Here is a 24,951-nt window from a genome sequence, read left to right as displayed (position 1 = left end):
AGTCTGAAATAAACTGTACCTCATAACACGGAGTGCTCTGGTAGCCCCACCCCTATCGCTCCTTTGTCCTGGTGCCAGTGCACCTGCTGCCCCACCGATAGCTTTCCTTCTGTGTAGGGAAGTGTATAAGGTTATCATATGACCCCATGTCGTCAGAGAAGTTATGCTTCAGTCCTCGCGTTCCTTCAAGGAATTACTGTTTTCATCTGCGATGGCCGATGGTCCACTTTAGTTTCATTCAAATAAACCCAAGATCAACACTGCACTCGTGCATTGTGGACGAACAGCTGCAGTTACAGCTCAGGCGCTACTCCTAGTTGCAGAAGTCTCACGTTTTCTAGTTCTACGCGTGACGAGCTCGTCCAGTTGTGTTTTCTTTTTTTCTTTTATATTGGTAGTCCTGCTTGTCCTATCAGCATACACGGACTACAAGTCCCACAATGCAAATCTAAACTCTGGGCTGCTTAGTTTGGACCTTCGAAGCTTGAGAGCTCTGCAACACCATCCATAATTAGTCAGCCACTCATCCACTAAACAGTAATAATAGTTCATTCAATTCAATGTGCTTTATTATGGAATACAGCAGCTGGAGGCTTTCGCGTCTAAACTCTACTGTGCGTTTTTAATTAGGATTCATCACTGGCACGTGCGAGGTTGTAAAACCCCGCCATGAAGCGGGCCTCGTTCCCTCAGTTAGGAACATCTTGTTTTTGTTGTGTTTGTTTGCAGGCAGGCGCATGGCTGTCGTGGTTCGCTTGAAAGAGGCCAGTAACCTCAACGCCAACACGGAAGGAGACATTTCCCGCTCCTCTCAAGACGTTTCTGCAGGTCGGTCGTAATATGCCCTTTTCGTTTCCCCCCATCGCCGTTTCTGGAACTGCCCGCTGCTGCCTGCTTAGCAGAAATAATAAAAGAGACAATCACTTGTAACGCGATTCCTGCAGAATTGCTCTTCCCGTGATTTATGCTGCCTTTCATGACAGTCTCTTCAATTGGGAGAAAACGTTTGATTTACCGCTGGTTTGTTTTTGTAAGCTCCAGGGCCCAGAAACAGTTATTAATATTTTCATAGCTTTTTTTGCACGCCAGCCAAACCGGCCTGATTGAAACACCCCCTTCGCAATTTTGTAATCAGATGGGGGGGGGGGGGGGGGACAAACAACGGATGAAGCTGATAATTGTGTTGCATATTGATTTTTCCGGAACAATTTGCAGTTGTATGACAAACAGGGCGAGCTAGCATCGACCATTACGATTGTTGATAGAAAGTGCAATACTGTCAACCTTCTCTCAGGTGTGTTCTTTTGGGGATATGTGTTTGTATGCTTCTTCAATTAGGCAGGTGGAATTATGAGGGTCTTGGATTCAGTCTGGAGTTACATGACTTTACAGCGATCTATAGAATAACGCGATTCAAAAACGGATGAAGTACACTTTAATTTAAATTGGCCAACGGACTGTCAACGCGCTATGTAAGGAACCAGGGCTTTAAGCGGGCCGGGTCTTGCCGGTGCTCGGTTCTTAAAAGAAGGTGCCGCGACGGGTCCCTATCGGGCTATCCATTTCTGCAGGTTGGAAAGGAAAATCTTAACTCTGCAGCAGCACCACCGCTCAAAGAATTTGATGTGACTTCAAATAGACTCGTTTTAGTTCTTTCATAGTTTAATCATTTCAGAACTGAAGCATTTTCAATATTATATACGACAAAGCCATAGTCGTTGCTTATGTATTATATTCAACAACCAACCATTGACAAAGCCAATAGTTCTGGCTTGTTGTAGGTGTAATGTTACTTGTTGTATTATATATCTGGGTGCATGGACAGAAGGAGAAAAATACCAGTCGTGCTGCACACTATGCTAAGCACAGATTTTTAGCTGACGTGCTTTTGAGTGGCTCCCTAAATTACATCGGCCACACCCCTTTAAGAACCCCCCCTCGTTTTTTCATCCCATTAAAGTCCTATGCATAATTCTTTTAAAGCAAGAGGCATAACGCAGGGCCATGTGGCACAGAGGGTCCCCCCAACATTTCAGGGGACCCCCAACCCTTCTGATGGCCTCCGCTCATCCCAAGGTCAATGACTTTCTGAGAGCTATGGGGGATTCAAACGTCGCCGCGCCCGCATCATATTTTGTAAAAGGGGGGGTCATTTTGCGTTACTGCACTGAGTAAACTGTAGCCAGTTTACTCTTATACGAAGTCCTGCTTCGGCCACGCGTTTGTATTCCACTGGCCTCATTTATGAAAAGTGACGCATCGCTGCGTGAAAACAGCGAAGCGTCACTTTTCACTGCGCCCTCCTTGCAACACCAATGATGCGTCATATTTACAGTATGATGCATCATTGCGCAAGGAGTTACAGATACGTCAGTATTTCTGACGTATCTGTAGGCGCAAAAGTTAAGCATTGCTGGAGTGTGTCACAAAAGTGACGCAACTCCAGCAATGTACCCGGTCACATGGGGCAAGCCCCATGTGAAAGGGCCTGCGTCAGTCTTACGCCTGGTGTGAGGCAGGCGTAAGAAATTGACGCATTTGTGTCCTAGAAGTGGCGCAGTGAAATCTTATAGATTTCACTGCGTCACTTCTATGACCCTTTTTTGCGTCAATACGCCCCCTTGCATTCATTATACCTGGCGCAGGTATAATGTGGCGCTGGGGTTTACAAAGTGACGCATCTACCTAGATGCGTCACTTTGTAGAGATGGCGCAACAAGGCACATTTTTTACGCCACTGGTGCGTCACAAAAAGTGACGCACCAGCGGCGTAAAAGTGACGAATAGCCTCATAAATGAGGCCCCACGTGTTTATTTATTTGGCTAATAGAGCGCTGCGTGTCAACCCCATTACTTAAGAGGGCTGAAAATCATGAATAAAACAATCCGCTTTAGTCATTGCCATTATTGAATACCATACCACCATCGTACACGGGCTATTTTATTTTCAGTTCGTTCTCTCAAGTAAGTCAGCTGCGAGGGCCTCTTCATCTTGTGCTAAGACCTGTGTATCTTCAACCGTCACTGCTTTGGATGTGTGTTTTGAGGGATAATACATATACATTCTCGCTCATAAATCAATTTACTTTAAATGTGCTATACAGACGTTTCCCATGTTGCCTCTGTTATTCAAGAGTTTATTTCTAAAGTCGCTTTATTTATTGGAGCCACAACAAAGCCCCGAAGCATGGGGGTCTCAACATGCTTAAGCGAAGCAGGCAGCTAACATGATTAGCTGAGTTCAGCCCATGGCCAAGATCTGTTTGCACTTTCTGGGTAATGGGCCGCAATACAAATGAGGTAACTTGAGGGTCAAAGCACCTGCTGAGCGAGCATATAGAAGTAATCCAGTAGACAGGATTTGTACAGATTGGTACTTTATTCCAGGAAACAGTTTATACATCCACATAACAATGAAGCATCTCTCCCTCTGACAAACTCCCACATACAGAATGTTACAGGACATAGAAAACATAACAATTCTAAAGGAATGTTCTAACCGTGGATTATAGATTTGTACAGATTGGTACTTTATTCCAGGAAACAGTTTATACATCCACATAACAATGAAGCATCTCTCCCCCCCCTCTCCCCGCCCCGTTGCATGACGATGCGCGGCCCCTGCTGCAGCCTCAGCACCTCACACGACTGCTACTTGCCTGCCAGGGGGCAACATACGTACGTACACACACACACATTGTTTGATATCACCTGACCTTTTCTCTTTGCTTCTCGCATCTTTTTTCTTTTATGTTATTCTTTACAGTTTCTCACTTTACAACATAGTAGAGCTGTGTGTATATTGCTTTGTTGCCGCACATATTTAGCCTTGCACTGTTGACGTAGCATTTCGCGTGTCCAGCACTGGCCATTTCACTGATAAGACGTGATGTAATGATTTTTATAAGTGTACAATAAAGGTCTTTATAAAAAAAAACAAAAAAAAACAATGAAGCATCTCTCCCACATACAGAATGTTACAGGACATAGAACACATAACAATTCTAAAGGAATGTTCGAACTGTGGATACTACACATGTAGCCTGCAGCTCTCAGTTTTCAAAGAAATTGAGGTAGACTTGTAAATGAATGCACCAGCTGCTGCGAATGTTTTGGTGTGACTGAAGCCATTGCTTTCAAATTTTAGGGTGCCAAGTAAGTCTGGTCTGTGGGTTGGGTTGGATCTCTGGAGTTAGATATGTGTCTTCCGCAGAAATCGCCTATTTCTCTTCAAGGAGCATAATTCAGAGCAGTAGTGTCTCCCATCATTTTGATTTAGTTCCATGACCAGGGGATTAGTATATAGGTTAAACAATGCCTTATGATTGTGGTAGTCTTTTCCCTGATGTAATCTGCATTACCACATTTCAGTAATTAAGTATTATTTACCATAAACAATTTAAGGAGAGTGAAGAGGTGCTGTAGAGCAAGGGCTAACCCTCCTTTGACACAAAACCTTACACAAACTATAGAGCCCGATTTGATAGAATCAATATAAGAACCCTCCCGTCGACCTATAGAAAAGAATCCTTTTGCTTTAAAGAACTCTCACTCAACAGGGGTACGCTTTGGTGGCATGCTTCATGAAAGGTTTCCTTCCCGTTCCGTTGCAGAACAGGGCTTGCTACGACCTATGAGATGCACTGGCGCACTTTGTTGGAAACGGACTAGAGTAGTAAGTGGAGGGTAGGATTTCTTTTTAAAAATACCTGCATGGTACTCCTAAAGTTTTATCTTGGCGCTAGCCGGTATCATTAAAAATGGGAAAAGTTGGGTAGTCCCGGGGTAACCCTGGTGGGTGGCATTTCTTTAAAGTAAAAGGATTCTTTTCTATGGATCTTTGGGAAGGTTCTTTGTATTAATTCAATCGATTTGGGCTCTGTAGTTTGTGTAAAGTACTATTTACACCAAGGATACTATTTAAATGTGCAGTGATCAGAATAATGAGGAAGGGCAAAATTGTTCTTGTAAAATGCCAATCGAGCACAATCCACCCCTTTTTTCCTGTACACGTTGAGTAGAGTTTGTTTGTATTAGTCTGCTTCGTTGGTGGACTAGAGTTGCATTAGTCAAGCTAATTGATCACAGCAGGGAAACATATTGCCTTTGCCAATTTGTTTTGCGTCAGATTACCACCACAAATGTACACATCTGTGGCAGCCAACTTGGAATGCGATTTATTAAAATATTAAAAATGCATTGAAGTGATGGCCATGGATGCACCCATATCGACGATGACTTTCTTTTAATGAACTTGTAATTTTTTAATAAATGGAACGATGGCTGTTATGGATGCATCCACACCAACCTTCTTTGAATAATTTTGTAATATTTTACTTTAGTTGAAAGATAACTGTGGGGTATTTGCCCATGTCTGCGGCAGCCATCTTTAAATGAGTTTATTAAAGTACAACCCCACTTCTTTGTGCCCCCTGTTACACCTGGCATCTCTGGCATGGTTTTTCCCTAATGTTTTGCCTTCAGACCTCCTGTTTTTGCTGACTTTGTTTTTGCTGGCCTTAGGACTCTGCATACGTTACCACTGCTAACCAGTGCTAAAGTGATTGTGCTCTATTCTTAAAACATGTTAGATCGGCTTATACCCAATTGCCATATTTAATGTACTTGTATGTCCCCAGTAAAGTGGCACTATCTATGCCCAGGTCCTGTAAATTAAATGCTACTACTGGGCCTGCATCACTGATTGTGCCACCCTCTTATTTAGCCCTTTAAACATGTATTGGGCCTGCATTGCAGTCTGAGTGTGTGCAGTTTCAAACTGCAATTCCAACTTGGCAAAGTAAACCTTTTGCCTGACCCAAACCTTTTTTTATGTCACCACTAGGGTAGGTCCCAGACAGGCCAAAGGGTAGGGTGCAATCTATTTAAAAAGTAGTACATGTACTATTACGTTTTACATGTTCTGGTAGTGAAACAGTCTTAAATACATTTTTCACTACTGCAAGGCCTACCTCTCCCATAGGATAACATTGGAGTAACCTTTTTACATTTTATAAGTGTAATTTCCAAATGGGAACAGGTAAGCAGTTCATGTTGGTTGTCTCGGGAATTATAATGAACATTTCTAAATTCTGGTCCAGTGGGATTGTAAATTAACTTTTGGAAATGCTACTTTTAGTAAGTTGACATTTTCTTGCTTAGTCATTTGGTGCCTCCAGCCTGTCTCTGGGTCACATGACTGGGTGTAGTTGCCAGTTGGGCTTTGTGTTTCACTCATAGACAGCCACACACAGTGGGGAGCTCGGAAATAGGTCATCACTGGCAGGATGAGAGGGAGTAGCTGGGCCCAGCACACGTACACTTGAATAGACTGTCCTGCCTCCACACAAAGGACTGCATATTTCCTGAAGTTAGTCTAGAACCAGGAAGGCAGGCGACATGTGCACTTCGAAGGCATTCCTCTAAAAGCTACTCCCCACTTTTTTAAAATGTAATAAACGTTTTTATTTTGGGATACACATAGCAGCAATATACAGTATGAGCATATATATCATATATATATATCGTACATAATTCTAATTGCAAATGTGACAGTTGCCTGCTAGAGCATTTATTACAGTAAAAATTGTGTTATCTGGGCTATTAGGGGTTCCCCCACCACCCCTGTCTGTGTGCCAGGGGTCCTAGTCTGTGAGAAGGTTTCCATTCCCACAGCAGTCTGCCTGAGGGTCTGAAACATCTCCAGCAATAATCCCCATGTCTCCAGATCCCATTCGGCATTCTCCTCTGTGCGCACTATATGCAGAAATCGCTCCTCAGCCACCCCCCCATTCACAAAGATCTGCTGTCCATCTGGGTAGTCTAGGGGGCACAGGTTTTGTCCAGTGTATCGCTATACAGTGCCTAGCAAGCAACAGTCCCAATTTCGCAAATTTGCATTGCATTCTGTTCTTCGCCTTTGGGGTCGGTAGGACCCCTGGAAGGCAGTACTTAATCGGTTCCCCGACCTGAAGGCCCATTGTCTCTCGAAGCATCTCCAGTACTCCTGACCAATAGGGTTGAAGCAGAGGGCAATCCCACGTCATGTGAGTGAATGGAGCTGCTTGGCCCCACAGCGGGGACATTCCGTGGAGCGCGTCACATTGAATCGTGCTAATCTGAGGGGGGTCATGTATGTGCGGTATAAGTAGTGAAATTGTATAAGTTTGAAGCGAATGTTGCTGACCACTTCCCAGGCCTGTGCGAACGCTTTTTTCCATTCACTGTCTGTGAGGGGGATCGGTAGGTTTGTCGACCATCTATCCCAAATGTGGGAAACGGTGACGCTGCGGTCAGCCTTGGGTGCTCGGTATAAGAGAGAGATCAATCCCCTGTGGGTGCTTTGGTCAAGAATCACCAGCAAGGTGTGGGACTCCGTAGGTTCCTCGGGGAAGAAAGTCCAAATCTCCTGTGTTGTACGTGAGAATTTTGTATATTGTAAAAAATGTCCCATTGGGATCCCAAAGCATTCCAGCGCATCAGCAAACAAGAGAAATAACCCATAACAATATAGATCAACTGCGGTAAGGCACCCTACCTTAAACCACCCTGTGAAGTCCATCAATGTATATATGGCAAAAATTGCATAGCCATTGCAACAGTAGCATTCGTGCATATGGTGCCTTTCGCAGCACCAATGCGACCGCTCGTTCCCAGGCTCCCGTGACATAACACACCAAAAAAGGATATTCCAGGGGTGCTGGAGATCCCATCATGAGACATCTTGGTAGAATGTTCTCCAGTCCCCAATCATCCAGGAGGTCCTTCTCTATATTGGGACCCTCCGGACACAGGAGTGCTGCATATTGGAGAAGGGCAGCAAAATAGTAGAGATATAGATCTGGGAGGCCCAGCCCCCTGTCCCATATCAAGTGTCAGAATCTCCAGTTTTACGCTACTGCACTTTCCAGCCTACACCAACGTTGATAGTAGGCCATTAATGTCTCGAAGGTAGATCTGGGGATAATGCAGAAGGAATTCTGCAGAGTGTACAGGCAGCGTGGTAGGCGCACTATCCGGGGCCAGAACCACTCGACCCATGATAGAATATGGGAGGCGATTCCAGAAACTAATGGATGACTGTAAACCCGTAATCACTGCCCCCTATTCAATGCATATTGCATATCGGTTGAATGCTTCACCTGGATTACTAGATACTGGAAATTATCGCACTTCCATCGGAACACCACTGTGGGGACATCAGCCACTTCTGTACTTACTAATGTAGTGAGTGGGAATAGGACTGACTTCTGGTTATTGACTTTCAGTCCAGACACTGCGCCGAAACCCGACCAGGTTTCGCATTGCCTCCTCTGGGTGAGCTAGATACAGCAAGGCATCATTCGCATATAGGGATGCAACATTCAGCTGGCCTCCCACCTTGATTTCCCAATAATTCATGTCCCTTTGTAGTCTGATCGCCAAAGGCTCTATCACCAGGGTGAATAAGAGTGGGGACAACGGGCAGCCTTGTCTTGTGCCTTGTTTGATGGAGAGAATTTCAGAAATCGGTCCGTCATTGCATACCCTAGCAGTCGTTAGGTTGTACAGAAGGCATACCCAGGAGATATATTCCTGGCCGAGGCCTATTCTTGTCAGTACCTCCCAGAGGTTGTCCCATCGTAGGGTATTGAAGGCTTTCTCGATGTTTAAAGCCAATGCAGCAGCAGGGATGTCCATATTTGGTGTAGCATGCAAGACGTGGGACAACCTGTGCAAATTTGTATATGTGCCACAGCCAGCATGAAACCGCACTGATCCATGTGGACTAGATTCGTAATAACTCTCTTTAAATGCATTGCGAGTGCTTTCGCCAGTATTTGTGTATCTAAGCCCAACATCGATAATGGTCGATATAAGTCTGGCATGAATGTGTCCCTTCCCGGTTTAGGGAGCATTACAATCTGGGTCTCCCTCATGGTGGTAAGAGTCCCTCTCCAGGCATCCTGCAGGTGCTCCAGGAAACGAGGAAGCAGGAGATCCATGTACGTTTGGAAATATTCTACCGGTAAACCATCAGGGTCCGAGGACTTACAGCGGGCCATGTCAGCCAGCCCTTCCTCAAGGTCCTCTAGTCTAATCTCTGTGTTAAGTCCCTCATGTTGGCCATCGGTGAGGCTAGGGAGTGTGAGATCCTCCACAAAACGATCCAGGACATCTGGGGCCACTACTGCCTCCTCTTTGTATACCAAGAATAGGTGAGCAGGTGAGAGGTAGTTAATACCATGTTGTGTAGCTATGTGACTAGCTTCCGGACTACGGAGTGTGAGAATGATTGGGGGGAAGTGTGCGCTTAAGCAACCATGCCGGCAAGCGACTTGATTTGTCCCCCTCACAGTGAAGAAACTAGCGGTATTCGCGTTGGACGAAACAGTCTAATCTGTCCCATATTTCTCCCACTCTACGTTGGGCATGTAGCTATGACTCTCCCTGTGTATCCCCGACAGGTTCCGCCCTCTGCAATCCCGCTAGAGTGTTTTCCATCAGAGTCCGATCTCTCTCTCCAGTTGTCGTCTCAATCCACCCACTCTTGAGCAGCATTCACAACGTGTCACAATATTTAGGGTTTCTCATTCTGTCCCCCTTCTGCTAGTGGATCCCTAGTTATTGTCTAAGTAGGTACTTGTCACCTCCCTTATTTCTCCTCTAAAGGCGTCATCTTTTAGGGTGTATAGCTGTAGTCGCCACTGCAGAACTTTGGGGCGGCGGCACTGGGACCCCCATTCCAGGAGTATGGGAGCGTGGTCTGAGGGCTGTCGTCCCAGCACCTGTGTGTGCAGTGCCATCACCACGTCCTCAACTGCCAGTAAGAATCGATCCAAGCTACTAAAAACCGTATGTGGGAGGTGTTGCAGGCATATCCACCATCCCCTGGGTGCATTGTGCGCCATGCGTCTGTATATCCTAGTCGGTCCAGGAACCCCCAGAGTGTGTCAACCATGTTTGGTTTAGAGGATGTCCCGATGCCTATCCTAGGAGCTATCCAAGATGCAGTGGAGTACCCAGCCCACACCACAGGTGTACTCACATAGGGTAGCAGAAGGGCCTCCTAATGCAGGAAAAAATCACCTTCATCTACAGTGGGAACATAAATATTCAGCAGGGAGATCTTCTTACCATCTAGTTCTGCATGTGTCAGGACGTATCTCCCCTCCACATCAGCCTCACTAATAAGGATTTTAAATGGTAACTGTGGGGCTACCGATGTAGCTACCCCCGGGAATATTTGGAGTAAGTGCAGCAAACCTCTGGCCCCTCCATTTTTTATGGAGCTTGGATAGCTCTGAATCTGATAGATGTGTTTCCTGTAGCATTGCTATATGTATTCCATGGTGGTAAAGATAAGCGTGTACTCTATATCTCTTAATAAAGGAGTTAGGGCCCCATACATTCCATGTCATAATTTTAAACTGCGCCGTCAGCCCATTTGTTATATAGTACTGTTCCGTCTCCTATGCTCCCCCATTGCTGCCAACAAGAATATCTATGTTAATGAAAACGCATCCCTCCTCCTGGGTAGCCACTACTAAAACAAAATGGTGCCTCCCCAATCTTGTGTTCAACCCCAAAACTCCTTCTTCAGAATCAGATTCTAACAGGTTTAAATCCGCTATTAAGCACTAAAAAGACATGCAAGTCCGATCTCACCTGTTCTATGTAACCAGCAGACACACTACAGTCAACCAGAATCATTATCGTGCAGGGTAGAGGAGGGCCCCCAGAGCTGCACCATGTGGCACCCCGCCCAAGTCCTCTTTCCCCTGCCGCACAGTCAAACATGCACTCATTCAGCTCACTCTCTCAAGATACACAGTGAGTAGAAAATAAAAATCAGAGGGGAAAAAAGATAGGGGGTGGCATGTCTGTGCAGTCACTCAGTGCCTCTCCCGCATTACTACTGTAACACCCGGTCACTCGCAATGTGTGTTTCATATGTGCCCAAAGTCAGCCATCAGCAAACATACTTTCCAAACCTCATGCATGCAACAGCGCAATCTGTGTCCACATAAATGCAGGGGATGAGGACTCAACTGGTCAGGTAGTCTCTTCTTGTGGTGTGTCTTCTACAACATCTCCGGTACTGGTGTCTGAATTTGAAGCAGTCACCACCTCCACCAGGCTTCCTCCCGCTAAATATACAGCCACGTCGGATCAATGATATGTAAGTGTCGTCCTCTCTGTCCGAGTTGGATCGCTGTAGTTTAAAGGATCCATCGTGCCGTACTACTGTTCTCTGAGATGAGCGGGAAGCTTGGTCGGCGCCTGCTAGACCTGTGGGAGCGCTGCATGCCTGGGATGGAGTAGCTGTGTTTCTTGAAATCAAAGGTCACTCCTCGCACTGTACCTCCAGCCAGCCCCACACCACCTCGAGAGTAGTGAAGAAATGAGAGCGGCCTTCGTGCATTTCTTTTAGCTTAGCTGGGTAGAGCAACATATATTGTAATTGCATTGCTTTCGGCTTCTGTTTCACACTAGTGGAGGATACCCTCTGTTGTTGGACCAGCCAAATGTAGTTCAGGAATATGCATATTGTGTGATTTTTCTTTTTGTGATTTTTTTTTTATTTTTTAAAGCTGGGATCACCCATCTGCCGGACTTCTTGGGGGATACAGTTGCAATCCCTGTATTTTAATATTTTAGCTATTGTAGTACGGGAGGCAACACCAGCCGGAGGTATCAGGGTTAGTGCCCGATGGGCTCACTCATTATAAACCGAGGACAGGGAGGCCTCCAGAATTGTCTTTAATCCACTTTTCTAGGAACTGCTCAGGGGTTCTTCCTTCAGCACCCTTTGGGAAACCGACGAATCGCAGAACGCTTCTCAGAGAGCGTCCCTCTGAGTCTTCGGCTCTGCGTTCTAGAAACGCATTCTTTGCAGAGAGATCTGAGAATGCAATTTTCTGTGTCGATACTTAGGCCTGCAATTTCATAGAAGGTCTGCTCTGTACCTATGGAGCGCTGCGCCACTGCCTGGAGGTCTACTCTCAACAGGCCCACCTCCAGGAAGACCGCTTCAATTTTTCCTTGCACTGCTGAGCTTGAAGCCTTGATGACCGTGAGAATTTAAACTCTGGTGAGGTCCATTTGTGGTGCATCCATATTTAGCGGGGGTCCTGTGCCAGGTCCATTCCTGGGGGTGCGCCCTGCACTGTATGTTGGTCAATTTTGGTCTGCTATGCCCCTCTCTGTGGCCTGTCCTTTCCCATGGCTCCACCCATGTAGGCTTACCGCACCACTCAGGGAGTGATAGCTCTTTGTTCAATCAATGCTCCCACCTCTTAAACTGTGGGATGTTTGTGAAGGCCGCCAGGGTAACTGAGAGCACCCCACTCAGCGGCTCGAAGCCTCGCTTCACGTGTCAGTTGTGAGTAGCCAACAGGGGTTCCGTGTAGTGATCTACCACAACTTGCATGTGGGAGGTTGGGTGAGGGGGGCTTGGCGAGATGAATTGAGCCACGTGGCATATTTCCGGCCACTTGGGGATCTGGACAGATGCCCCAATCCAGCATGCGGCCCCACTGCAGTTTGCGCCTTTAGGAGTTGCATGTCCACGCGTATGTAGTTGGTGGGAGTTAGAGAGGGCCTCTGACCGCGGCAACCTCTAGCTATTGGGGAGGAGGCCTCACTTTGTCTCCATGGCTGTGTGGGTGGGCTCCCCACCCCTAAATTCCAGCAGCCCTGGCTACAATATCACAGGCGGCCGATGTCTGGTCACGCAAGACCAGGAATTCCCGGCTGTGCTGGGCAGTTACTGGGCGGATCAGACGCGGCAACAGAAACCAAATCCCCGGCTTGACCGCAACTTATGGAGGGACTCTGGCGCCTCTCCTGAGCCCGAGAGGAGTTTCACACAACAAAGCTGGCATGAGAGGTAGGATAACTTCAGGCAGTTTACCGGGCCGTCGCAAAGCTCCTTAGATTGCATCCGCCAGGTCCATCGTATTGGCCATGCCCCCTACTCCACATTTCAAAGGCACTACTGGGTATAAATACTGGACCTCAGACACCAACTCTTCGAAACACTTCTGGACCTGTGGATACTCTGCCAGGAAAAAGGACTGCTGTGCTTCTGAAGGGACTGAAACCAGTCCCATGATGCTTGTTTCCGTTCTTGGGAAGACCTGGGATGGCAGTTCGGGCTGGACTGTTCCCATTAGGAACAGGGTCAAGACTGATTTGCATATGGCTGTGTCCAAACTGGGGTGGTGTGGTGAGAAAAAGAATGATGGATTAAACCCAGATCCCTGTGACTGTGGGTGAATGTTTATATTGTCCAGCATTCCGTCCATCAATTGTTTCTTTTGCATATGTCGCCCTAAGTGGAAAGGGTATGCCCAGACGTGGGTCCCCTGCTCACTAAACCACTGGATTCCAGCTAGCCTGGCTGATGAAGGGTGATGCCCTGAAACTGGTCCCAGGATGCTTGTTTCCGTTCCAGGGAAGACCTGGCTTGGAAATTCGGCCTGGACTGTTCCCATTAGGAACAGGGTCAAGACTGATTTGCATATTCGAAAAAGGAGAGTCAAGGCTAAAGGTTCTGCACCGATCAGCAATACGCTATCTAGGCCTGGTCTATTGTTGTGTTTTAAGTTGCACAGGGGCCTGGAACATGACCTCCATATGTTCCATAAAGAAAGTGACACAAATGACACTAGAACAATTTGAACAAGGGTTGGGCCAGCACTCAGCTAATAAGTCATGTAAATGGAATTTGTAATACTCCACAGGTATTGAGACCCAACAATCAAATAAGAATATAGAAATCTTCCCAAACAGTAAAGAAACACTAATGGATTTTGATTGCAGCAATGAAAATCTTTATTCTTTTTTTCAATTCCTTAAAATTCATAATCGCCAACGCAGTTCGTCCTCATACATACTTCTTCAGGGCTCAGATATATTGTAAGTTCTTTATTTAGTTTTTAAAGCATTCTTTTATTCAATCCATTTGGGTTTTTTAAACAGTGCAATATGCTTCTGAAGCACAAAATGCGTATATTTGTGTCGCTCCTCTGGAGCCCAAAAAATCTAGTTTCCATTCATGTTTTTGGAATGTATTGTCTGGGATATGTAGCTCCCCTTATGCACAAGTACCATCCGGTTCAGCGAGGAAGTCTGTATGAGGTCGAAACGCGTTGGCGATTATGAATTTTAAGGAATTGAAATAAAGAATAAAGATTTTCATAACTGCAATCAAAATCCATCCGTGTTTCTTTACTCTTTGGGAAGATTTCTATATTATTTGATTTTTGGGTCTCAATACCTGTGGAGTATTAACAAATTCCATTTACATGACTTATTAGCTGAGTGCTGGGCCATCCCTTGTTCAAACTCATTTGCATATGGCTGTGTCCAAACTGGGGTGGTGTGGTAAGAAAAAGAATGATGGATTAAACCCTGATCCTTGTGACTGGGGGTGAATGTTTGCATTGTCCAGCATTCCGTCCATCAATTATTTATTTTGCATATGTGGCCCTAAGTGGGAAGGGTATGCCCAGACGGGGGTCCTGTGCTCACTACACCACTGGATTCAAGCTAGCCTGGCTGATGAAGGGTGATGCCCTGAAACAGGTCCCAGGATGCTTTTGTCTGGTCCAGGGAATACCTGGCTTGGCAGTTCAGGCTGGACTGTTCCCATTAGGAACAGGGTCAAGACTGATTTGCATATGGCTGGGTCCAAACTAGGGTGGTGTGGTGAGCAAAGAATGATGGATTAAACCCATATCCTTGTGACTGGGAGTGAATGTTTGCATTGTCCAACATTCCGTCCATTCATTGTTTCTTTTGCATGTGTCGCTGAAAAGACTGCCACTCTGCTGGACTGCTGCCCTGAAGGCTTCTGCCATGCTGTTCTGACCTGCTGTCTGCTGCCCTTTTTCATGGGTAAGAAGGTCTGGACCTGCATCTGTTGAACCCAGAGTCCAGAGTGGCTCCAAGGGCCAGTTGGATTGCCTTCTGATTTAAAGTCACAGGAGCACAACAGGCTTCATGCATCTTTTCACCTGGACTCTGCCATCTGTGAGTCTACCCAGCCTAGTGGTGCCACTCCGGTCCTGGTCCCTTGAAAGTGAACTTAAGGTGCTCTGCCAGTCTCTATGGATCCAGCAGAAATGACCCATCTCTTCTGCAGTGCGGCATAAACCCAATCAGAACCAATGCACAACTGTTTCGTGGATTAGACCCGTTGCAAAGACCCGTACGGCATTTGCAGCCCCATTGGAAACGCTGCTGCGGAACACCTCCTCAGGGCAGACCTTCACATCCCTCGTTGACAGCAGCCTCGGCGGCAAAACCAGACTCTGCATCGGATTTGCAGATCCTTGGAACCAACACATCACCCCGACTGTGAAGTGTATCCTCGACTCCAGACTTCACATCACAAGTCCCATCGACTAGATCCTCTAGGATGGTGCAGGTCCCTGAATCACAGCCTCGCTTCATCTCGGAACCAACGTATTGCTTCAGCTGCATGACGCATCTTTTTGGATTGTCGCAACAGGGCAGAGCGAGTTCATGGCGGCCCTATGGGCAGAACATTCATTCTAATATGGTGCACTTTCCTAGTTTGCACCTGGCACACCTTTCAAAAGGTACACCATGGCGCAAACAAGGAACGTAAGCCGTATCCATAATGCAGCCCTTGGTGTGTCTTTTCCAAGCGCTATTAATTATTGTTGCTGAACCAATGTAGGCTATTAGTATTACCATATCTGTGATTTTTTTTAACTGTTTTATGAGCCTATTTTTATGACTTATAGTCGATATAGTAAACTTATTTTTTTAGAAAATTGTTTACAGGGTATGGCCAGAGCATCACTTGAGGCTTTGACCTTTTTGAACAGCACAGCAAAGACCATCACTATGGATACACAGTTGGACATCTGTTGTGAGAGCATTACAATTGCATGGCATGGCCCTGATGTTTTTTGCCCATATTCCGTCTGTATGTGCCCAGGTCCTTCCATTACATGCATTTGTTCTGCCAGCACAAGCCCAGTTATTTAAATTTGGTGTCCAAGCACTGCCTTGATATAAACTAAAGGATTCTCCAGGGCTTGAACCTTATCCTCAGGAGCCGTTCGACGCTGCCTGTTGAAAATCTGATGTAGCGGGTTCCTCTATGACCCAAGGTGTCTGAGGGAGTCAAATGGGCAGCAAGTGCAGTCCTTGAAGTGGTATTGGTGCGTTCCTATAGACCTCCCCAAGTCTTTTGCGAGGGATACATTTCTTGAAATATACCATGTGAACTTTTACTTTCATGCACCTCTTGCCTGGAACTTTCAATCCGAGCTTTTCAGCCTAAATGCAATTTTCAAGGGAATGCAACACAAGTGTCCCAAGCACTAATGTTAACCATTTTTAAATTTAAAAAGATTTAGCCTTTGACTGAAAATGAAATTATAGGCAATTACATATAATAAACTAAGGAATTTAACAATATTCTTTAATTAGGGTTTTTAATATTCTCTGCAAACGTGTATACAGACAATTTACTTATATGAGAACTAAGTGTCCATGCCTTCCCTTTTCCTAATTATATACACAAGGTTTTTGAAATTCATATATATGTAATTTGTTTAAATAAGTAGGTTTTGATTTAATAATGGACTCATTATTACTACATCAATAGTTTTGCATACTTCGCAGGTTCGTGTGTATGTACCCAGTGGAAGCTGTTTTAAAACAGTTGTTTATTTTTGTTATTAGACCTACGTATAACTCCACTTTAACCTTTGTTTTTTTTCCAGTGAATTTCTAAGATTTTTTAACGTAAGTTTAAAATCTTACAGCCTGATTCATCAATCTCCCGTTTTGCGAGCCCCTAATAGTGATTCATAAGGAATCGCTATTAAGGACTTGCAAAACGGGATTCATGTAGGAATAGCAAAAAATATTGCTATTCCTACATGTTCCTTATTTGCGATTAGCAAATTGCTAATCGCAAATAAGGAATAACGCCCCATTCATTCCTATGGGCCTGTAGGCCCATAGGAATGCATGGGGAGTTATTCCTTATTTGCGATTAGCAATTAGCTAATCGCAAATAAGGATGCGATTTCAAGGGTGCAGCACCCCTGAAATGTAATCTACATTGGTGTTGTGCACACACATGTCCAAAGGACGTGTGTGTGTAACATGCAACTTAGAAAAATGTATTTAAATGCATTTTTCTAAGTTTTTGCTATTTACCACGAGGTCTGACCTCTCTGTAAATAGTGGCCCAAAATTGCAATTTCGCAATTTTAAAATGATTCATGAATTGCATTTAAGGAATCTCAAATAGAGATTCCTTAAATGCAAATCTACGCAAATGTGTGAATTCTTTAATAGCGAATTTTGCATTTGGGATGATGAATCCCAAATGCAAAAATTGCAATTTAGCTTGATGAATCAGGCTGTTAGTAGCTTATTTACGTATAAATCCACTTTAACCATTGCTTTTATTTTCAGTGAACTTCTATGTATTGTTTAAATGTAAAATAAGATCCGAAAGCATTGTGCGGTGGGGGCCTGGCCTACTTCCAGCCCTCCATGGGTGGGCCAACTACCCGCAGGCAGACAAAGCCCCACAGATCCCTTCACAACATTAACCTGTTACATGCAACGTTTTTGGTTATCCAGCAGGAACACACTGGGGCTGCACAAGCTCCTACAGGACTGTAGTATCCCATTTTTATTCTTTAATTTTGCTAATCAGAATGCTTTATTCTTGTATCTAACCATTATTTCTCTAAAACAGCCAAACGGATTCACCCCAAGTCTTTTCTTTAACAAATTAGCATAGCCTTACCTTAGTTTTGGTTCAGGGTATTTGGTATGAAACTAGACTTTAGGCTTATTATTTTTATTTATTTATTTATAAAGCGCTAACAATCATCCAGAATAGGATATCACGGCGCTGTAATAACTAATTATATGTGATGGATAGACATGGCATGTTAGATTAGTCTGGTTTAGGGAAGAGGAAGGTTTTCAGATGCTTCCTGAATGCCAAATGGCATTCCGTGAGTCTGAGGGCCACGGGCAGTTCGTTCCACTTGGTTGCGGCTATGTGAGAGAAGGCTCGCTCTCCCATCCTGGCTCTCTTCACCCGAGTGGTTCTTGCTCTTGCCGTGAATTGGGAGCGAAGATTTCTAGTTGGAGCATGAAACTGGATCCTGTTTCGAAGAATACATGGGCCAGTGTTGTGTAGTACTCTGTGTGTTATACACATCATGTTGAAAGTTGCTCTTTGCTTCATTGGCAGCCAATGGAGCTGACGTAGGCAGCTCTTGACTGAGTCAAAGTTCCTTTTCATGCAAACGGCCTTGGCCACTGCGTTCTGCACCATTTGATGTTTAGTGAAAAGATATTCTGCCATGCCTATGAACAGGGAGTTTCCGTAGTCCAGCCTGCTCAACAACAGAGACTGAACCAGGATTTTTCTGCACTCTAAGGGGATCCAGGGGAAAACTCTTCTAAGCATCTTTAGTACAGCGAAACCTTTGCCACATATAGTGGATACGTGAGATTTCATAGATAGAGAGGTGTCAAGCACTACTCCTAGGTTTCTTGCTGTTAGTGTTGGAGTTGGTGGAGTCCCCAGGGATTCTGGCCACCAGCTGTCGTTCCACAGTTGAGTGTGTCCACCGAACGGCAATATCTCCGATTTGTCTGCATTTAGTTTGAGACAATGGTTGTGCATCCAATCAGACAGTTCTGAGAGGCAATTTAGTAGCCTATCCCTGGGGTCGTTCCTCTCATCCAGGATTACAGTTAGTTGGGTGTCGTCTGCGTAGGAACAGATTTCGACACCCCACTTTCTGCCTATTGCTGCCAGAGAAGACACAAAAACGTTGAACAACGTTGGGCTTAGTGAGGCCCCCTGTGGGACCCCATATTTGATGTTCCGGCGCGGGATGAAAAATTGCCCATGTGCACTGATTGCGTTCTGTCCGATAGAAAGGATTGCAGCCACCCCAGTGCTCTGTACCTGATACCTTTAGCTGCCAAAGTTCTTAGTAGCATGTTGTGTGGTACGGTATCAAACGCCGCCGAGAGGTCCAGTAATATCAAGGCGACTGTTTTCCCCTGGTCTACATGCATTCTGATATTATCCAGCACGGACAGGAGCATAGTTTCCGTGCTGTTGTTGGCCCTGAAACCCGTTTGTGAAATATCCAGTAAGTTGTTTGTTTCAAGAAAGCTGGTCAGCTGCCTATTAACCAGTTTTTCTAGTACTTTAGACAGGTAGGGTAGCTGAGATATAGGCCTATAATTGGCTGGGTTATTGATGTCTAAGCCTGTTTTTTAGCAGAGGGGTAACTGTGGCGTTTTTCCAGCTGATTGGGAATTCCGCGGTTTTCTGCGAATGGTTCAGTAGTTGGGTCACTGCTGGGCAAATTATTGGGGTGAGTTGCGAAAAGATATGGTGGGGACAGGGGTCCAGGGGGGAGCCTGATTTGATTTCTAGAATAACTTTGCCCACTTCCTCTTCCGAGAAAGGACCAAAGCTAGAACAACCGTCCTGGTCCTCCGGGCCTTCCGCTTTGGCGCTGGGAAATGACGAATCATCAGATTGGGGGGTGGAAAATGACGAATAGATCATGTCAATTTTCTCACAGAAAAAATCGTTCATTTTATCACAGCCAACTTGTGTGGGGGCCAGATTTGATGAGAGACTGGTAGGATTGCATAGCTCTTTGACTATTTTAAAAAGCTCTTTAGACGAATCTTTATTTTCTGTTATTCTTCGAGAGAAGTAATCCTTCTTCGCTCTCCTAATGGCTTTGATGTATTGTGTGAATTCTTTCTTATATGCCAGTCTCGTCTCCTGGGTTTTTAATAATCTCCATTTGTGACTTCTTTGTTAAATTTTTTTAAAAAAGAAAATGTAATAAGTGCTAACTTTAGATTGGGCAAACACAAGGAGATGATGTACAGAGTGCTTAAACATTTCTGACACTCTCCCTTAGTAACAGATCTGGGTTGAATCCATCATCGTTCTTTAGCTCACTTTGCCACTCCAGGTTGGACCCAGCCATATGCAAATCAGTCTTGACCCTGGCCTCATGAGAACAGTCCAGACCGGACTGCTAGGCCAGGTACCTCCTGGACAGGAAACAAGCATCCTGAAACTGGTTTCGGGGTAACAACTCTCATCAGCAAAGTGAGCAAGGGACCCACATCTGGGCATACCCTTCCAACTTAGGGCACACAAAGCAAAGATTGGGAGCAGGTAGGACTATACTGTTAACATACAATTAATTTGATATTTAAAATCCTCATTAATAGTAAAGCCTGATTTCAAGTCCCGATTCTGAAAATGCCACTTTATAGTAATGTGCTCTAATGTCATCCTGTGGGATAGCTAGGCCTTGAGACACTAAAACTCTGCTTTAGGAGTTTTCCACTATCAAGACATGTAAAATATCAACCCACATGTCCTTCTTTTTAAATGCAATGCACCCTGCCATCTGAGCGTCTAGGGATTATTTTAGGGATGACGTACATAAATTAAACAGGAAGGTTTAGGTCTGACAAAAGACTTATTTTGCAAAGTCGAAATGGAAGTATAAAAATGCACTACAGCAGGGATGTTGTCAAGTCGGCGACCAAGATTGCCGCACAGCATTAAAGCTCTGCTGCAACCAGCCCTGCTCGATGGCAGAATGGACCTTCAAGTGCATCTGATATGATCCTGGGTATCCTGCTCATAACCCGCTGCCATCAGTGATTGGATAACTGTGCTTGGGGGACGGCTGTTTGTGACAGGGAGGACTCCATTGCAGAGTGATGGGCGGCCCAGCCTTCACCGCAGAGGTCCAACAGCAACAGGAGTCACGGGTGAGCCTGGGGTCTTGAGGCCGCCAGACCACTAGGCCACTGTGCTGTACCACCATTGGAGAACCCAGCGCTTACTGCCACGTGGTGGCGGGTGGCGTCTACACCACGTTTGGGGACCTTGGGGCCGCACGGACCAATCTTCGGCACACAGCAGGGATCCTGGTGGTGGCCTGAGGGGCTTGGGCATGGCCAATACCCCCGATCGACTTGCTTGAGGAACTGGGGCTCCCGCACTATGCTTCTGACTGGGCAGATGTGAGCTGCTGCCCCACCGCATCTTGCTGGCTCCTCTCCATCCTGCTCCCTGTTTGGAGAGGAATCCCCTGGATGCTTGGAGCCACATCCACACACAATCTGGACTCATGGGGAAAGGCCTGAATGCCCACATTGCTGCATGCTTTTGCCCCCCTTAGCAGACACCACTCTGCTGAGACCATATCACCTGACCGTGCCCTTGTTACCAGCTACGGCCTGAGGCTGTGCCTCGGCTCCTACCGGGTAGGCACTCAATGCAGAATTCCATGCCTGCAGTGCTGGATTCTGGTCAGCCATAACAGGTTCCTTGCTAATCCTGAGGCTCCAGCCACTTGCGGACTCCCTGGTCGGGGACCATGTCTGCGGGTCCCATTGCCACTTCGCTGCTAAGGATTGCCTAGGCTGCCACCTCCTTGGTACCCCACAGGCGGCCACAATATCTCATCCATCCCCCTGGGGTGATGACACTGGGCAGCCACTGGGCAGCCTAGGGCTCACCAACACTATTTGGCTGCTAGGGGCACACTGCCAGGGACTCACCACCCTCCACTAGACATGGTACAGGGCAACCCTACACAGCGGAAGAATGAAGAAATGGAAAAATGTAAACCACTGACACCACTGGGCCTGCATCCACGATGGAGCTGGGTGCCGCAGGGGGGCTCGGACACTGAACAACTGATTGACGCTAAAGCCATTATGACAGAGCTCAGAACTAGCTTTTGTGCGAATGATAACCGATTTGGCACCCCCGCTGGATGCCTTGACCGCTTTGGGGAGCGGCTGGACTGACATAATGCCAGATTAGACACTGCGGAGGTGGGCATCTCGGGCCCGGAGGTTGGGGCCTCAAGGATGACAAAATGGCTGGAGAAGCTGGGGCACCTACTCAAATCGGTAGCCAACAAGACTGAAGACCTAGAGACATTGTTGTGAACGTATCTAGGACCCTATTTAAATATTCCCGATTTATGCCCTTATGTGGTTATAACAAATCATATCCTTATAAAGGCATAAGAATCATATCCATATTTAGTCATAGCCAATGCAGTCCAAATATGGCAAGGCTACTCCCATAGACTCCTAGAAAGTACAACGCGTTCTTAAAACAAACCAAGCCTCCAGCAGCCCGGGAATTTCCCCTGCTTCTGTTTTGATTTGTCCAAAAACTCCTGGAGTCCTGAAAGAACTGCGAGTTCTTAGTGACGTCTTATGTCCAACCTTACGTCAAACTCGGCACCTTCCAGGTATAAATATACCAGCATCTGCCTTAGCAAACACATGGTGGTTTGGAGCTGATCGGCTATCTATTTCCCCGACGCCCTGCTGTAACGAGTGCCGAAGGAAGCCGACCCTCCCATTGACGCACTGAGAGAGACGCTGTCTTTTCTCCTGCCGAGAAATCCAGCTCCAGTGTTTCCGGTCACCCTTGCGGGTTGCTGGGAGATCGAGTCCTGAGAGAGAGATACAAGACCTCCTTCATTCTATAACGAAGGTACGGAGCTGATTAGATCCTTAAGAGAATTCTTGATTCAGATTCTTGGCAAAAACTAACTTAACTTAAACTGCAGCTCACTTACTCCTTCCCACGTACTAGGCTTAGGTTAGGTACACCGGGGTAGGCGTATCTTAGAAGCACCAGTTGAGTACGTTTAGTCCATGATTTTATGTATGTATATATTTTATCCATTTTAAGTATCATATGACTCAGAAACCTTATAAATGCTTTTACAGTATTATTTCATAATACTCCTTTTACTGTACGCACTTTACTTTATAACAAGTATTGCAATTGTGGCAATTCACTTCTCTTACACGAGAAAGAGGACTTCTCAATGAATAACAACTTTTATTGAAAACGCCCGTCTCTCTATTTCTCTGCACTGCTGGTGAAACTAAGCATGCACGATTGACTGAGTGAAATAGTTATCTATTGTTTCCGCGACTCTGGAGATATACTCTTTATTATGGAGGGAGCAAAGTTGTCATGTTTATGCGGTTGTCAGAAACTAATCCCTTCTTGTCTATTCAGGAAAGTTAACTCCTTCCTGTTCACTCGAGAAAGTTTCTAGTGACCTCGGACCTAGCTGGCATTCATAATTAGGTCTAACATATTCAGTAGAGACCTAGTCGACCTCAGTCCTACGTCTAAACTATCGTTTATGTTATTCCAATGCGCAGAGCCTATTGGGAATATAGGAACTACACTACATGGCGCCCAACGTTTGGTAAGGCGATAATTTAACGCTAGATACTAGAGTAACTCAGTCGTGCTTTTCACACAGAACCCGTTTCCCGTAAAAACTCCAATATACGTTAATATCCGCCAGAACTTAGTAGGATGAGAATCCTATGCATTAGTTTTTGGTTTAGTCAGCGTTGAAGGATACTGTGTTCCAAAATATTGTGCGCCTAATCTTTGTTTCCTTGAAACTTACTCTGCAAACTTTCAGTCAGCAAAATGACGGAAAGTGATGACGAAAGGCAGAGAGCTAGAATAGCAGCTCAACTCCTAGCGGATGACACAACTCTCCAAAATGATGACCCGGGTGCTATAATCATCCCAGTCAATGTAAGGAAAAGTGTAACTTACAAACTTATAAATAATGGAGTATCATCAAGAGGTGGTACAGTCATATTTGTGGTAGAGGCCCATGAATATCGGCAGACAGAGGTATTCTATTCCTGGATACATTTTCCGGCAGCAAATGCCGTGACACACGATTTTCACTACTACAAAATAGATAAAACTCCAACGGAATACGTTCCTTTCGAGGACATTGAAATTCCACTAACTTACCAAGAGAATCAGCTCTGGTTTAATGGCGCCCTAAAACATCAAAATCACATTACCAGGCTCGGTCCACTAGGTAGACCAGGAGCCACATGGCCAGTTCTAGCCGGCTACACACCACATCCCGACATTGAAGAAATGTCAGACAGAGAACTTTTAGTTCAGATAAAACAATAACAAAATCATATGGACAATTAGTTCAACTAGGAGCAGCATCTGTGGCGATCCGCCAAAAATTGAAAGAAACAGATATAGCAGAACAAACTTTTGAACTTGCCAGAATAATTGAAAAATCCTATGAAGAATTAGGTAGAGATAGTTTGGGTGGGAAACCACTAAAACCACAACTAACTGAAAATCCTGAAAAAAACTTTATCAAGAATAATCTGAATACTCCAAAAAAGAGGTGGGAGGGTAATAAACAAACCACTCCCAGAGAAAAACAGTTCCAGTCCAGAGAAAGGTCTCCTCAACGAAGAGATAGATCTCCAGAACGAGGAGGCAAGTCTCCACACAGGGAGCCCTCTGAAAAAAGATACAACCTTAGAAATAGGGACAATTTAAGAAAACCTGACAGATATCAAGATATTGATACACGTCCCTTTCGATCTTTTCAGACTTCCTCACAGAAATCGGAAAGAAGAGGACGGTCAGAACAGAAAGAAGAGCGCGTCAAGTCAAAAGACAAGGAACATGCTCATCAAAGTAAAAAATTACAATTTCCAAAAAAGAAGGTAGCTAGTATTAAAATAAAACATGCCGAGGATTTTGAGGACACAACTGCAAAACGGAGAATGGGCCCAGACAATGCTAGACAGCGCAGCAGAAGTGACCATAGCTCGCAAGATCCTGATGAATCTTCTGGAGACAGTGGACACGAATGAATACATTCAAGTGGAAACTGCATTATATAAAAATCATGTAGGATGGGATGAGGATTCTCCTCACCACAAAATCCAGTTAAAAAATCAACCCACTGCACAATGGCAGTATCCTGTTAAGCAAGAAGCTAAAAAACAAGTCGGGGAGATCTTAGATCAACTTGAATATCAGGGGGTGATTGAAACATGCACCTC

At 45.4% G+C, this 24,951-nt stretch overlaps 1 protein-coding gene across 1 annotated transcript in view; it reads left to right on the top strand.

Annotated features, from left to right (window-relative positions):
* Window positions 1–718: 718 nt before the first annotated feature.
* LOC144828093 (uncharacterized) overlaps window positions 719–24,951 on the top strand; it is a 394,020-nt gene continuing 369,787 nt past the window's right edge. Inside the window, exon 1 of the mRNA XM_078686222.1 lies at window positions 719–828. Coding sequence (XP_078542348.1) covers window positions 738–828 — 91 coding nt within the window. The 5' untranslated portion in view covers window positions 719–737. The remainder of the gene's footprint in view (window positions 829–24,951) is intronic.

This window comes from Lissotriton helveticus, chromosome 4_1, assembly GCF_964261635.1.
Source record: "Lissotriton helveticus chromosome 4_1, aLisHel1.1, whole genome shotgun sequence".
Taxonomy (NCBI): Eukaryota; Metazoa; Chordata; class Amphibia; order Caudata; family Salamandridae; genus Lissotriton; species Lissotriton helveticus.
Note: the sequence above shows the minus strand (reverse complement) of the source record. Positions and strands in the feature narration are given on the sequence as shown.